Raw genomic sequence first — 16,467 nt, 5'->3', positions numbered from 1 at the left:
CCCCCATGCAGACCAGACTCACTTGTTAGGGAAGCCTGCTGTCCCCCTGGGGCCCTGGTTAAAGATGGAAGAGAAAGCTTCCTCCCCTGCTACAGCCCTCAGACTATTATCCCTTGCTGATTTTTCAGGTGTGCAGCAATGAAGTCCCAACAAGAAGTCTCAGGGCAACCAAAATAGCTCAGAGCCTTGGGACCACTGGTTAAAGGATCAGGAGCACAAGCTTTGGAACTGCAGGGAGTGATGAGTGCAGAAACAGGAGAGCCAGCAGATCAATACTGGCTCTGAGCCTGGTGCCACCAGTTGAATTTTTGGGTTTTGATAATGGGTAGGTTTACACAACAGCAGGCCTGCTGGAGACACTTGTCTCTCTCCTTGCAGAGGAGTTGGCAGGGTTCATTGAGCCCTAGAGTTTTAAACTAGATTTGAAGAGAAAAAGAGATAAAACCCAGGCTAACTAGAGATAAGCCTGGGGGCAGCACACCAATGTTTGAGGGACGGTGTGCTTAGTGAGGCTGCTGAGACAGCCATTTGCTGTCTCAGTGGAAGCAGGGGATGCAGATCCATGTGGCAGCAAAGGGTTACTGATGTGTTAGGTCCCTCTGGATATGGTGATTGTGAACAGAAAGGACTGGTGAGTGATCTGGAGGCTGAAGGCCACCCTAGGAATGGAAACAATGAAATATTTTTTGATTATTGGAGAAAATGGCCTGTTTAAGGGACTGGTTGATAGAATCCTTGGGAGGCATTACTGAACTGCCTGTGGCTGGCAGGCTCTCCAGAGGGGTCTGGACCAAATGAGCCAAGGCCACTTCTATGAGGCTCACCAATACAAAGTACTGGATCCTGCATTTGGGTCACAACAACTCCATGCAGCACAACATTGGGACAGCATGTCTGGAAAGCTGCCCAGTGGAGAAGGACCTGGTTGGCAGCAGTAAAACATGAACATGAGCCAGCTGTGCCCAAGTGGCCAAGAGGCCAAGGGCCTCCAGGCCTGTGTCAGCAATGGTGGGGCCAGCAGGAGCAGGGCAGGGATTGTCCCCCTGTGTCAGCAATGGTGGGGCCAGCAGGAGCAGGGCAGGGATTGTCCCCCTGTGTCAGCAATGGTGGGGCCAGCAGGAGCAGGGCAGGGATTGTCCCCCTGTGTCAGCAGTGGTGAGGCCAGCAGGAGCAGGGCAGGGATTGTCCCCCTGTGTCAGCAATGGTGGGGCCAGCAGGAGCAGGGCAGGGATTGTCCCCCTGTGTCAGCAATGGTGAGGCCAGCAGGAGCAGGGCAGGGATTGTCCCCCTGTGTCAGCAGTGGTGAGGCCAGCAGGAGCAGGGCAGGGATTGTCCCCCTGTGTCATCAATGGTGGGGCCAGCAGGAGCAGGGCAGGGATTGTCCCCCTGTGTCAGCAATGTGGGGCCAGCAGGAGCAGGGCAGGGATTGTCCCCCTGTGTCAGCAGTGGTGGGGCCACACCCCAAGGGCTGTGTCCAGTTCTGGGGCCCTCAGTTCAGGAAAGACATTGAGGGGCTGGAGTGAGCCCAGAGGAGGGCATGGAGCTGGGGAAGGGTCTGGAGCACAGGTTCTGTGAGAAGCAGCTCAGGGAGCTGGGTGGGCTCAGCCTGAAGGAAAGGAGGCTCAGAGGGGACCTCATCACTTTACAAATACCTGAAAGGGGTTGTAGTGAGGGGGGAATTAGTCTCACCTCCCAGGTCAGAAGCAACAGGACAAGGGGGAAGGCCCTCAGCTTGCACCAAGGGATGTTTAGATTGGATGTTAGGAAAATTTCTTCACTGAAAAGGTTGTCAAGCTTTGGGCTGCCCAGGGAAGTAGTGGAATAACCATCCCAGGAGGTATTTGGAGGATGCATAGATGGGGCACTTAGGGACATGGTTTAGTGGTGGACTCAGCCGTGCTGACTTAACAGTTGGACTCCACAACCTTAAAGGTCTTCTCAAACTTAAAGGATTCTAAAGGCTCACGTGTGTATGCTGTAAAACAAAATCCCCATAACCTAATTAAGTTCAGGAGCCCAGCAGAGCCTTAAATCTCTCTCCTGAGCCTAGCTTTTCTATTACTTTGAAACAGACATCATTAACCTGCAGGACCATCTATACCTACAGAGAGAGTGGAAAAAGTGTCTTGTACTTAGCAGCAGCTACTCTGTATTACCTCAGTGTATACAATACATAAATAACTTAGTAACCTTCTGGGTTTTTTTAGAAACCTCTACCTCCTGGTGTGAGAACTATCCCTGCAATCAGTAAGCTGCAGCTGGGACCAGGGGCCAGTGCAGGGTGCAAGCTATGGCTCATACACAGCTACACAGCCATGCAGAGGCTCCACAGGGTGGGAGGGGGTGGCACCTGAGGGTGCTCAGCACTGAGGAGCAGGTTACCTGGCCCAGCACAGCATGGGCTGTCGACAAAATCCTGCCACACAGCAGGTAGATTTGGGAGGAGATACCAAGAGATGTCGAAAAAGCAGTTAGGTGGTTTCTCCAATTCTTGTTGAGAGGATGGGATTTGACAACCACAGCTCTTCACTGCTAATTCTGTCCCTCACTGCCGAAGGATCAGCTTTTCTACACTACATGAATACAGTCACAAGTGTTCCCAGTGTGTCTTGGGGATGTAGGGAAAAACAAAAGTCTTGGGTAGAAGTTTCCTCTTAACCAAGGAAGGAAATACACTGAGCTCTTCTGCAGCAGCTCCTGTAGTTTTCCCAGCACCAACTAATTCTCCATTCTCTATTTGGCAGCTGAGAAGAGGCCAGGTCACTGTGGGTGCATTTTGCTGAGCTTTTGGGTTTCATCAGTCTGCATAAGCACAGAAATGGTAGAAATGCTGTTTTGTGCTATCCCAAGCACATTAAGACAACTTAGGCTGCAAGAGCAATGTGCTGATGAGGGCTCTTCACAACAACTAACCCTGCTGTATGCAGAAGGTGACGTTGAGAGTTTATACAGGAGGAATAAACAATTGAGAACATACTGCTGGAACAAAAGGTGCTGGAACTGGCAATCTGATCAATGATCACAACATTTCCACTGGACTTACTCAACTTAAGCATCAGGTGCACTGGTGACTGCACAGAGCTAAGCAAAACACCAGTTCAGACATATTAGCAATCTAGCTTACTTCAAAAGCCTTTACCTTTCTGCCAAATAAAAACTCCACAGAAACTATGAATTTTAAAGTAACTTCAGAAGCTTATAACACAGAAACATAATGCCTTGCAATAAGTCTGATTTGCAAACAAATCATTAAATGCATGACTAATTTTTCTACTTTACTAAAAAAATACTGGGCTCTTTCCCAGCACTGCCTGAACATGACCAAATTTAATTCAATTCTTTTTTTTCTCCTTACAATAACTTGGAGCAAGAACAGACATAACCCTAGATTTTATTTTGTTTTGTTCCAGACAGCCAATCAGTAAAGAATCCAGTGTTGCTGGGGGGATAAGCAATAATATCTGTAAAGCCTGAAAGCACAATCAATGCTATTACAAACTAGTGCAGAAATTTGTCTACTGCATAGTGTTACCGTAATTGGTGACAAGCCTTCTGAATAAGGAGTCTAGTCAGTGAAAGAAAAAGCTGGATCCTTCCTGAATACTGCATTATAGGTTTTCATAGCATGAAACAGAGGAGATTAAGACAGTGTTGCTCAGTACATGCATCTGGCAGACAGTTTATCAGAAGGCACAACACACCTGAAACAGCACTGCTCCAGCTGTGAATGCAACCAGGCTGTTGTGTTTGGGAGGCACCTCAGCAATCCCTGTGCTCATCAATTTTCACTGGTCTGACCAGGCTTCAGAGCTCAACCTACCAATGCCTCTCTGGCAGCCTTCCTGGACACAAACCCTCCCTCTATTAATTACTGGCAGAAATGGTGCTCTATGACCCTCATCCTTTCCTTCTGCCTCTGCCCCTGCCTGCCCTGGACAAAAATACATCCAACAGTTAAGAGACCAGAAAGGCAAGTCCAGCTGAGTCCTGCTTTATAGGGAGGGCCAGCTCAGGAGTGCATGATCAGGAGTTGGGCTTTACTGGGTTAAGCCAAGCATACACCAACTGTACTGCTAAAATATTCATGGGTTTGCACTTATGTTACATAAAAAGAATAAGAGATTGCAGTTTGAGAAACCAGTGCTTACGTAGCCTGCCTCCACCCTCCTTCCCTGTCACCCAGTACAAGTGACAGTGCACTGCAACAGCCTTGGTTCACTTTCGTAACAGCCAACAGATGTAGGATCCTTCCTTTCCTGGGCAGCACTTGGCATCTGTCCCTGTTCAGCCATGAGGTCTCCATGGGTCAGCCCCTTCCTTCAGCCTGGTAAGGACCCTCTGCATAGCCTAGACCTCAATGGTATCACTTCTCACCTTGCCCCAGTTTGGGGCCACTCACAGCTCAATAAAGATGCCTCCATTTCCTCTAGGTCACTGATAAAGGCAGATTTGACAGGATAGATGGTAGGACAGACCCTGCAGCAACATCACTTGCCACCAGACTCCAGAGACTATCTCAATGGGGAATTCAGAGACTGAACGTAAACCTCAGAAAATTATCTTGGGAGGCTGCTAACAGACACTCGCTGGGATCAGCAGGAGGGTCAGGAGCAGCTGCTGGGCTCCCTCAGCACAGGGTGCCCACATACATCAGTGCCTGGACTCCCTGAGCACCTGTGGTTGATATCTCCAGAACCAAAATTGGAGGAAATAAGAGCAGAGAAGCTCTGGATACACTCTCATGCAGCTACAACATGCAGCTCTTTCTGGGGGCTCTATGAAAGTGACATTATCACAGATGTTTGCAAAGATGTCCAAGGCACACACTGCCACAGCACACAGAGCTCTGGGTAGGCATGTGTGCACTCCTGCCTTCTAAAGCCTTTGCCATTTCACTGTTTTCATATGACATCCTGGTCACCAACTACTCAACACAGACACTCCAGAAAAACAAAACTGACAATAACCACCTGGGAAGGGGAGGATGCCTTGGAGAGGAGAGAGATCAGGAATAGTCAGGTAGCATCCTGCACAAATGAGCCCCTTATCCCCCTTTCCACAAGACACGGCTGTAATGACGTTACCAGGAAGAAGAATTGTTGTAAATAAGAGTTAAATGTTCAGACAAGCACTACACTGCAGTGCCATGCATTGTTATAACTTTAAAAGGATACTTGTTCAATTTTTTTTTTGTTTGTTTTACTTCATAGAAAACTCAAGGGAGGGATTGCTCCATCATTCAAGAACACTAATAATATTCAAATTATGCCTGAAAGCTCTGTCTCTGTCGTTTTTGACTCTGCCTGGACCAGTCACTCAAGTAAATCCCTTCTCCTGAAGGGGAAATGGTACAGATGGCAGCAGGAATCACAGAGCTACATATCAGTGTGTCATGGGAAGGACCAGTGAAAACTCACTTGGACTCTGGCTAAGAAACAGCTGCTTCTGAGAGTAGCATGTGGTAAACACTCTTGTGCTGTCACCTTAAAGAGCATTCAGGGTGTTACAAAGAGTAAATACACATGGTTATGCACACAAAGTGCACATGTACAAATTGTACACAGTATGTCAGATACTACACTGCTGGGGAGAATTTAAGAAAACCTTGCAATTGATAAGAGAAAGGCACTATGTAAAATACTCCAAGACCAAGAGGAGCGAGCTATTGCTGTACTAGAGCTAGTGGCCTGTCCCACAGGCAGAACAGCACAGGCCTGTGGATCTCACAATGCACTATGGTACCAATGATGGGAACTGAAAGAGACATGAGAAGGGTTACATTAAAAGACGCTTACAGGAAGGCAGGTGGTCACTGCTCATTGAGAAGATAACTGGGTGGCACTTTAATGCATGCACTGCCTGATGAAACTAATTTATGAATGGGCTGAAGACATTAAGAAAGTACTAAGAAGACCTAAAGTAAGGCTCCTGTGGGTGTGCATCCACCACACCTCTCTTCAATGGCCTGAGTCCCACATACATGAAGGGAACCTGCAATGGTTGTACAAGGAAGGCGACATCAGGTTCAAGGGCATTAAGGCTGGCACCAAGTACAGCAAAACACACACCAGCTCTTGTGCACAGGCCAGTACATACAATTATCACAGGCACCAGTGATGCACTGCCTGGGGCTGAGCTCGGGTTCAACGTGTACCGAATATGGGATTTGTGGACTGAGCAAGGCTGCACCGCGGATACAAACCCGCACAAGCCACCAGCGACCCTTCCCGCCGGACGGACTGGGCACGCTGACACGGAGCGAAGCCCGCACGCCCCAGAATGGATGAGTCATAGTTTACACTGCCCATCCACTTGTCTGCGGGAGCGGAGCATCGCTCCCCAGTGAGCCCAGCACAGCGGGGCTTCGCCACACAGCGAGCCCGGCTGCCGGCCGCGGGTACCGGGCTGAGCCCCGGCGCGGGGCCGCTCCCGCCGGGCAGGGCTGCGGCTGCGAGCGCGGTCCCCGCTCCGCCGCTCCCGCCGGGGCTGGGGCGGGCCCGGGGACACGCCCGACGGCGCGGCCGCCCCGAGCTCACCTGCACCGGCACCCCGGCCCGCACCGCACCTCATCGCACCGCAGCCCGCCGCACCTCACCGCCCCGCACCTCACCTCCTTCCGGCGGCTGGGCGCGCCCGGGCGGGTCAGCAGCGCCGTCTCCTCGCAGACCACGGCCACATCCTCCACGAAGACACAATCGGGGAGGCTCTCGTCGGCCGGCAGCTCCAACACCTGCAGCCCCAGCTTGCCCCGCAGCACACCCACATACAGCTGATACTCCCTCTCCGCACGGGCGAAGTCTACCTCGGGGCCCGCCACGCTGCGCAGCGCCTGCCGGCACAGCGACTCGGGCAGCGCCCGCACCACGGCGTGCGTGCAGCGCCCAAAGGCGGCGAGGCCGCCGCCCAGCCCGGCCATGCTGCGCGGCGGAGACGGCGGAGAGGGACGCGGGGGACGTACAGCGGGAACGGCGGAGAGGGACGAGGGACGCGCGGCCGCCGCCGGCGCTGGCAGCGCATAAAGCGCCGCCCGCGGCCCGGCCGCGCCCCATTGGCTCCCCACCAGGCACATTTCCATGGGGCCGCCGCCGCCGCGCCCCCATTGGTTGGCGGCGACGGCCGGGCCGCGCCATTGGCCGCTCCCCGCGCGGCGCCGCTTACCTGTACGGGCGGCCCCGCGTGTGGCCTGAGGGGCGGCGGGGCGGCACGGCCCCGTTCCGCTAGGTCTGAGCAGGGGCACGGCTGTGCTCACAGCGCTCTAACCCCGCGTCCAGCCGCATTCTTACATTCGTTCCAGCTGCGGTGGGCAGGGGGAAGGCTGATGACCCTCGGGCTCGAGGGTGCCTTGGTTCGGCCACCTGCGAACCCTTTGCCGCTGCCTTCCCCTTCCCTGGTGGCACAGCTGAAGACCAGGCGGTTCATGTGGGTGACCAAAGGAAAAATATCCCATGACAAAGGCAGTTCCAAATACAAATCCTAAGGAAATAAGCCCAGGCGGCTCTCATGTCATGGCTTTTTACAGGGCACTCACGGGTAGAGCGTGTCCACCTACTCCCACTCCTTCACGTTGTTAAAGTTTCCACCTCTGTGTGCTTTCCACCTCTGCCTCAGGGACTGAAACAATCAGGATTTCGCACACTTTTCCCTAAACAAGCACTTCCCTCGGTTTCGTTTTCTCTAGTTTTACCCTGACTGGAGGTTATCCCGGAGGAGGGCCAGCCCTTGCCAGAGCACACCTCTGTGCCACACCTCGCGCCATAGGCAGCATCCACTGCACCAGTCCTCAGCCGCACTGCTCCTGCTCCCGAGCCACCCAGGTACCTCCAAGGTTTGTCCTCGCCAGAGCAGACAAGGAAAAAAGAAGGAATATGAATTTTCCTTCCAGCTCTGCTTTTGCTGGCAAGGCTTTTGCAAGTGTCCCTCTGGTCATGGAGGGGAACCCGCTAGCACACAGCTCTGTGTTCCCCCTTCAGAGCTCAGACAAAACCCAGGCAGCTGCCTTGGCCACGCTGTCACTGATATCTGCAGATGTTCAGCATTTGGGAATATGGTTAATGAACAGCACGAAGGAAATACCAAAGTGTGTTTCTAAAATGGCAGTTCACTAGATTTTCATCTGCATTTTCCACAGATATTTTCCAAATATTCTGTAAAGGCTGATTTACTTAATGCACATAGGTGCAGTTATTTGAATAAATGTCATTCACTGAATAATGTGCAAATATTACTTTGCTTAAAGAAATGGACAGGTAATTGAGTTGCTATCATGTAGGACATTTCAAATTCTTGAAAAACCTCTACAAGTAGTATCGTACTGTATCTGGTAGAATATGTAATCCTTCCACCATTGTCAAAGTCTATTTGGACTTATTTCATATTTGGGATATAGCCATTGGCACAGTTTGGCTTTCTTTTAGTTGGCATCACTTTCAGACAGAAGAAAAAGTGCTACTATCCAGTAATTTTAAAACTTGCTAGGGTTTCCTGCAGCTAATGGATTGGAAAGTTATAGTCAATGCAGACGTTTTTGACATCCACAATCACTTTATGTATTATGTAAGTGGTGACAATTTTTAGATCTCACTGAAATTACAGGCTATGAGGTGATGCTACACTGGGATCTCATACACAGGTGACATGCTCCCTGGGACAGTGAGGCTTGCCCCAGAGGCACTGTCCCCAGCCCAGGTGGCCCCAGCTGCTCCCTGGGAGCTGGTCAGGTATCACTTCTGACAGCTCCTCAATACCTTTCTGGGCAGCAAGGCTGGAGAATCTCTTTGTGAGACACAGTGCTATGAGACAGAGCATGCTAGACACACAGTTCTGTGTTGGAAATACATACCGTAGCTGTTTAAACAAGTTTTCAGAACTAATGACTACAGAAAAAAGTCATCTGTATTCCCAAAAATGTATAAAACTGTGCAGTTTAAATACAAATTAAGATTTGTTTTCTGATTGTGATTATTGTTCTATTATTTATGGTGAATACAAAGGCATCATTAACAATCTAGGAACAGATGCACCCAGAGCAATATGGTGCATATTTATAACAAGATTATCCAAATATCAGTTTACTCACAAATTAGTATTACAAAATAAAATGTGTTCACATAGTCTTATGGGAGTGCTGTTAAAATTCATCATATGCAGTAATGTAAAATAGGTCAGCTACAGGCACCAACATAGTATTTAAATATTCTCTACCTTGTTGAATATCCAGTATTTCCCTGCAACTATGTCCTGCTGGAGAGACTAGCACAAAAGAACAAACCTTTACCTAGTTCACTGAAGGTCAGAGATGGCCACTGCTGTTGAACAGTTTGTGTGACCATGGCAAAGGATCACTGCTGAATACAAATGCATACCACACAGGCAATTGCTCAGGCATGATAGGCAGCTGCAAAGTTGGAAAACATTTCCCAATGCTTGGAAATGCTGGAACACTACCACTGTCCCTAAAACCTTAATGGACATCTCTCACAGTATTAATGAAATGCTACTTGAAACTCTAGAGAGTGAAAAGCCAGGACAAGACGGCAAGTGAACCATTTAGTCACCAGCACATCCCACTGTAAGAAAGGGAATCTGCACCAGAAAGATGGAAAGACACTGAATTTCACTTTGAAAAGGAAGACAAGTTGAAGTGATTTCTTCAGCTCGATAGAAAACTGTGCAACCACTGCACAGCCAAACATCATTATTAACACTGATCTGCTGGAAAAGCTCCCATTATGATCAATGAATCATGCTTTTAGAAGAGGTACGTGACCACAGGTCTTATCTCACAGCCATAGAAGAGAAAAATGTTACTTTAATCATGCCTTAGATACACTAGCAGTGACTCAAAGGGATTTTCACTCAGATAGTTGTCAGAAGTTTTCTCTTTCTGCTCTTCTAGTGTAAAAAAACCACAGTGACTCAGTGAGTCAGTATTTCTGCTAAATAATTAAGTATAATCATTAAGAGATAATAATCATTTAGAGAAGCTGAACAAGGCACTTCACCCCACTGCATGGACAAGCTCCCAAGTGCTTTTACATTTTCCAAATGCTGCAAAGATTTGTTTGCCATCTCTTCTTTCCATAACAGATACTTCTGGAAGGAGACTATTTATGCCATCCAGAACTTCTTCTGGATGGCATCAATCAAGAGTGCATCTGCCAGCCTGTAGAAAAAACCTTTTGGGGAGCAGCATTTTCCCTTGCCTGAGATGAACCCATGCTATCTCAGTGTCTTACTGGGGTTAGAAAAATTCTATATATAGCTGGTTCAGGGGAAACACAATATTTATTTTGTCTGCTGTGGGATAATGATCTGGGTGTTTCCTCAGCTGGCATTTTGCATCCTGCAGAGAAGGAGGAATTCCCATGAACTGACAGCTACACACTTGTTGGGAGACAAAGCAGTCAGAGGGTGATTCTTTGCAAGTCAGCTTTGGCAGCATTGTTGCTGTGACAAGGCACCAAGCAGCCTGGACAACATGCAGAGGCATGGGGCATTCTTCACATTTGTAGTCTTCCCACGTGTTGTGTTACAATAGGTTGCAGTTATTGTGTACAACCAGAATCAACTTCTGGATTTTCTTGGCTGAGCAAACAGATCACTGAGGCAAGAGCTGCAGGATTCTGACTGTTTACCCTCTGTGCTCCTATCTCCTCACCTTCACTGTGCCTTATGACCACTTTTACTCTTCTTTCTATGCAAGAAAAGTCACTCCTTGAATTTTTAAAAAAAAACATAGGTTAGGTATCACAGGTATGAGCTGAAAAATTAGATTAGTAGTCAGTGGAAATTTATACTGAATTACATAAGTTAACATATCTCTTATAGAAAATGATAGAAATGCACCATTTGTGTCCCTGATGGACAGACTTCCCAGAAACATGCCAGAAATGCTACTTCAGCTAAGAGAAGGAGGAGACAGAGCTAGGATAAATGCCTTGCAAATGGTTCTTGTTATGACTGCAACACAACAATATTTCTGCTATCAACAGCATTTTTAATAAAGTATGCTATTTTATAAGCTTGGCAAGAAAGCGTCAGCTCTAACAGAAGCAGAAATGGTTCATGGCACTCATACTTATGCAGCTACTTTCACTGGGTCTTATGAATCCAAAACCAGCTGTGAAGAGCTGTAGGTGCCCACTGTGGGGCTTCCTGAGGGAAGGGTGGGATATTGAGTAAAAATGCTGGTGCCTAATGATGCTATTTGCATGTTGCTAAATCATTGCTGCTAAACTGGGCTGCACTGATACAAGAGGAAAAATGCATATGCTGTGTTCTTGTCTTCCCTTCATATCTATCACCAAAACTATGTCTCCATCGCCTAAAAAAGCAAGTGCTTAAAAATGCTGATGGATGCAAGTTAGTATTTTTGAAAGGATCCAAGCCCTTTGCAATGTAACTTGAGTTACCCTTTAATGTTTATCCTAAGTCTCCACTTGCCTGTTGTAGAGCCAGCTGACCAGCTGGCAGCACCCTGCAGGTGGGGCAGGCTGTCCTTCCCTCACATTGCCTGAAAAGCCCTCACAAGCTCAGCAGGAAGAGGCAGTGACATTTGGCTGTAGCATTTTTTTCTTTTCATGGTTTGCATTTCTCATTCCTTCTAGCAGCCAGCTGCCTGAAAATTAATTCACAGCCTTTCTTTTCAGTTAGGCATCTTTTGCCTTGATTTATAAAAGCTTTGTACATTTTTTGTTGGCTTGGTCAACAACTTGCAAATGCAACTATGAATCTTTAAATTTACATGAAACTTGTTAAAGTGGAATTAGCTTTTGTAGCTAATCAAACACATAGCATATAACTCACCAGCTGAAATAGAGTGGAAGAATTGTGCAGTTGAGGTGCAATTCAGAAAGGGGCAAAACTACTCCCAACAATGTCACTGGCAAGTAGTGCCACCACACATGACAGAGATTGGAGGCAGCACAGAGGACACTGCCTGCAGCAGATAAATCTGCAGCAGATAAACCTGCAGGGCACTGCCTTCAGCAGATAAACCTGTTCCCTTGATGGACCTAATGTTTAATTCTGAGGGGTTGCTGAGCTGAAGCATCTATGGGCTTTGAAGTCTGTTTTCCAAATGTCAGCAAGAAGACCAGAGCTTATGTCTGTGTATTTGGTATTAGAATCATGTATCCTTGTAGTGCAAAAGCTTTGTCATGATGCCCAATTTGAACCTCTCAAAGCATAACTTCTGCCTGATTTACCCTCAATGTCTATTGAGAAAAATTTTTCTCCATTATGTTTTAACTGTCTTTCAAGTACCCATAGGTTGCTTCTAGTTCCTTTTTTAGCCTTCTCATTTCCAAACCAAAGAAGCCTAGCTCTCCACATCTCCTTCCATGCCACATGTTTCAGACCCCTAATTACCATGGTAGTCTTCTGCAGGGCAACCTCCAGTTTCTCAATCTCTTTTCATGGGGCAGCTCCAGACCAGAGACAGCATTCCAGATATGGCCTCACCAGTATCAAGTATGTGGGGATGACAATTTCTCTTGGTTTACTGGCCATGATCATCCTGGTGCAGCCCAATACACTATTTGCAGGCTTTGAACCTGGAGCCCTCACTAACCCTCAGGTCTGCTTCTGCAGGGCTCCTGGTTAGCTCCTACGGTGTACAGATCTATCCATTTGCAAATCTCAGTTCTCCTTGTTGACCTTCCTGAAGTTGCTGTTAGCCCAGTGCTCAGTTTTCACAGGGTGCATCTGAATTCTTCCACCAATCAGTACAACTCAAAATGAAGATTTCCACATCGAGCATATTCAAACCACAAAGAGAAAAAGGTAGATTAAACTGATTTACTGCTGTTGAATTCAACAGCAACCTTCTATACATAACACTAAACCTACCATCTTTTCACTTGTTTAGGAAGAATTCTAGCCAAAATCAGCTGCTTCCTCTTAGTTCCATGGAAATATGCCTGTATTCAGCTCCAGGGACCTATGTCTAGTTACACCAATAAAATATCTCAATCACCTTTTCCTGTCCTGTCTTGAAACTGATGGCAATGAGCCTTTTTCCCCCCTGAAATCCTGAGAACTTGTGATGACCCGTAAATTACTATTTCCTGTGTGCTGCAGGTGTTCTGCACCAGTGCTGACACTTCTGTCTGATATGTTGATACTTAGATTTCTCTGTCCTTCTACATTTGATAGCAGCTTAATATTTTGTGGAAATCCAACTGCTTTAATTTTAGGTAGACATGCAAATACTGCTAAGCACGTTACTGGAAAGAAATGAGTGTTGTCTCAATAAACAGCCAGGAGAAGTCGGTTCACACAGTGAATGTCTGCCAGTAACTTTGCTGACCAGGTAAATTCAGGTCTGTTTGTAATGTACTTGTGAAATCAAATGCAGAGGACCAGTTATGCCTTTTACAATCTAACTGCAAAGATAAAATCAGCACTGAAAGCAGAGACCTCTCACTGATTTCTCTGAAAGCTGTAACAGAAAATTTGATGCATTTTGGCAGTTCTACTCCTTACTGCTATAAATACATAGAGACTAGTGCCTCAAAATGCTCATATTCTTATTCCTTTCAGGATCAAGGAAGAAATACCATATGGTAATAAGTGCAGTAAGTGGGGATGGAAGAAATTTTATTGTGCATCTATAGAAAATATAATTATTTAATTATTATGATCATAATTTTAGAGTATGGATAGATAGATCTAAAGTATAATTATCTGCTCACTTTAACAGATACATTAACAGGAAGAATGGAACTATATACTTACTTATTCTTTTCAGTTGCAAATAATATAAATCAGCTTTTTAATAGCATAGGGGAAAGCATTCTTTCATTTATTTTTCACAGGAGAAAGACACATTTTTAAAGATAATTAATGGTTTCAGGTGATTACACTTCTGAGTAGTCTTCTTTCAAGACCTGAAAGTCAAAGCTTGGAGAAGCACTTGTAAAAAGCAACATCTGAAGTATCCTAAGTAGGACATACCACACCATGACTCATTTCTCAAATTCTCTCCAGAAACAGTGAAGATGATAAGACAGTGTCATGTGAGAAGCATTTTGTAACCAACAATAGGACTGCTGTGTATAAAATGAGACTATAACCCAACCCTGATTAGCAAAGGGGATAAGGATCAATAACTGTTGACTTCAACAGCTGTCTGAGGAACCAGGTGACTTTTGCTGTGTATATTGTCACCTTCTGATGAGAAAGAAATATACACACACACACACACAAAAGTAACGTAGTGATTCTAAAATATTCTAAAATGCAAGACATAATTCAAGATCAGCCAACTGAAAATACATCATTTTCCTATTTAAAATTTGGCAAATATGAATCTAAAATTCACCATTTTAATATTTATTCTCTTGTTCATATATAAGGCTTTCTTTCCACTACAGGCTACAGGATTAGTTACTAAAGTCAACTCTTTCCAACAGGGCCTATTGGAATTTTATTCTTTTTTCCCTGGGCATCAAGTTAAATCTTTCCTAAAGAAATAAAAAAATATATCAAGACATGGCAAGTCAATAACCATATTAATCCATGTTAGACATTTATGGATTCATAGAAATGAATCTAGAAGGTCCTTGGCTGGAAGGGACCTTAAAAATCCTCTAGTTCCAACTCCCCTGCCCTGGCTTGGGACACCTGCTCAAAGCCCCAGCCAACTCTAAACACTGACACGGATGGGACATCTACAACTTCTCTGCACAAACTGTTCCAGGGACTAGCCATCCTTCAGTAAAGAATTTCTTCCAAACATCTATTCTAAATCTCTCTGCTTTTAGTTTAAAACTATTCCTTCTTGCCTCCTATCTTACCTATGTAAAAAGTTGCTCTTTCTCTTTTTTATAAGCCCCCTGTAAGCAGTGGAAGGCCACAGTGAGGTCTCCCTGGGCCTTATCTTGTGCTGGCTGAACAACCTCAGTTCTCTCAGCCTGTCTTTGTAGGAAAGGAGCTCTTTCTTGGTAAATCAGAAAAAGCTGTGCACACATCTACCCTGCATGGGCGCACCAATCTCCATTACATGCACAAAGTTAGACTGAGTAGCTGTATAAAAATGTTGGTGCCTAACAATGCTATTTGCATATTGCAAACTGCAGCAAGTGTGGGTTTTTAATCACTTTGCAAAAATAATTTTACCTCCTCTCTCTCTCAACCTTTTCTTCCAAATACTCCATTTATTTTTTTTTTTTTCCGAGTGGCATTACTACATACTATGTAATAGTTTTCTCTTTGTTTCTTTCTTTCAAGATCATGACCTGCACCAGCTACATCCCCCTGGAACAATGAAACTGTCAAGGACAGGAAAAACATGTGCCATTTAGCCCGTGAAATTTGGAAGCCTCCCCCAGAAATGCTCATGTTGACTATGGACATCTGTGTCTTCAAAGAGAAATGCAAAATCCACTTCTTTGATCTAATCCTCTGCTCAGTAACACCACATTTATAAACAAACATGCATCATATAAAATCAACATTAATTTTCTCCTGTTGAGCAGGGAGAGAAGAAAGCTCCTTCTGTGCCTGTTTTATTTTTGGGACACAACTGGACATTACAACAAAGAGACACTTTATGTGAGGACCTAGATAGGTGGAGATTTTCAAAACTAACAGCCCATTGAGCACTGCCAGTGTGGTGAGTGAGTCAGTTTTTGCCATTAACGCCTTGCAATTCTAACCACATATTCAGCTGAAATCCCACCTGAAATCTGCCGATAAAAGCAGCTTCAGCTTGATCACAGCAGTGACAGGGAATGAAGATACACATCAGGCTGATGAGCACTAAAAAGTAAATTGTTTGTCCAGATGGAAATCAATAGCTCTCTTCATACTCTTCATTCTTTGGCAAGATCAGGAGCTTTGGATGGCAATTAAAGCCTACCCAGCTGCCAAGTGTCCTAATTATACACACAAGAAATCCCACATTTTGCCTCTACCTGAAACATCCCTTGTGCCACATTCATTAGGCTCATTACAGTCAGACCTGCTGTTGCTGGCACTGATGTATATTTTAACACAAAACTCCCAAATAAATCCTTGTTTGCACCCAGCCCTGCCAGTGAGGAATCCTCCTGAAGCACTGCAGATGCTCTGTGGTGATCACCAGCCTCTGTGCCACACAGAGATTTTCACAGGGCCCTTCAGGGCAGTGTTTTCCCTCATCCACTGCATTTCCAGTGTTTTTCACCCCCCATTGAATTTTTCAGCTCACCCTCCCTTGTTCAGGTTACTTCCCATTCATCACTCCCCTGCTGACCACTCATGCATGGCCATTTGTTTCTTCTGCTCACTGAGCTTCCCCAGGTCCTTCCCAGCCATCCCCTGCCTGCACAGGAGCTGCATTGCTGCCCAGGGTGGGCTGTGTCTGAGGGGCAGTGCTGACAAACAGGACACTCAGCTGCATGGCAGGGAACCCCCAGCAGGCACAGCACAGGCACTGGAGACTGACTGCACCTGGATGGACTTGTCTGATCCTCTTGGAACTGA

The 16,467-nt window shown here is 46.3% G+C and overlaps 1 protein-coding gene across 2 annotated transcripts in view; it reads right to left on the bottom strand.

The window, feature by feature from the left end:
- Positions 1-16,467, bottom strand: part of DDAH1 (dimethylarginine dimethylaminohydrolase 1) — a 92,834-nt gene that overhangs the window by 49,570 nt on the left and 26,797 nt on the right. The window contains exon 1 of one of the 2 annotated variants that reach the window (XM_063165773.1): positions 6,611-6,931. The exons of the other annotated variant lie outside the window; for it this stretch is intronic. Coding sequence (XP_063021843.1) covers positions 6,611-6,916 — 306 coding nt within the window. The 5' untranslated portion in view covers positions 6,917-6,931. Of the gene's footprint in view, positions 1-6,610; positions 6,932-16,467 lie in introns of those variants that run through there. 2 annotated transcript variants of the gene reach the window in all.

Source organism: Melospiza melodia, chromosome 11 (genome assembly GCF_035770615.1).
Source record: "Melospiza melodia melodia isolate bMelMel2 chromosome 11, bMelMel2.pri, whole genome shotgun sequence".
NCBI classification, from domain to species: Eukaryota; Metazoa; Chordata; class Aves; order Passeriformes; family Passerellidae; genus Melospiza; species Melospiza melodia.
The sequence above is the reverse complement of the archived record's forward strand: the minus strand, read 5'-3'. Positions and strand labels throughout refer to the sequence as shown.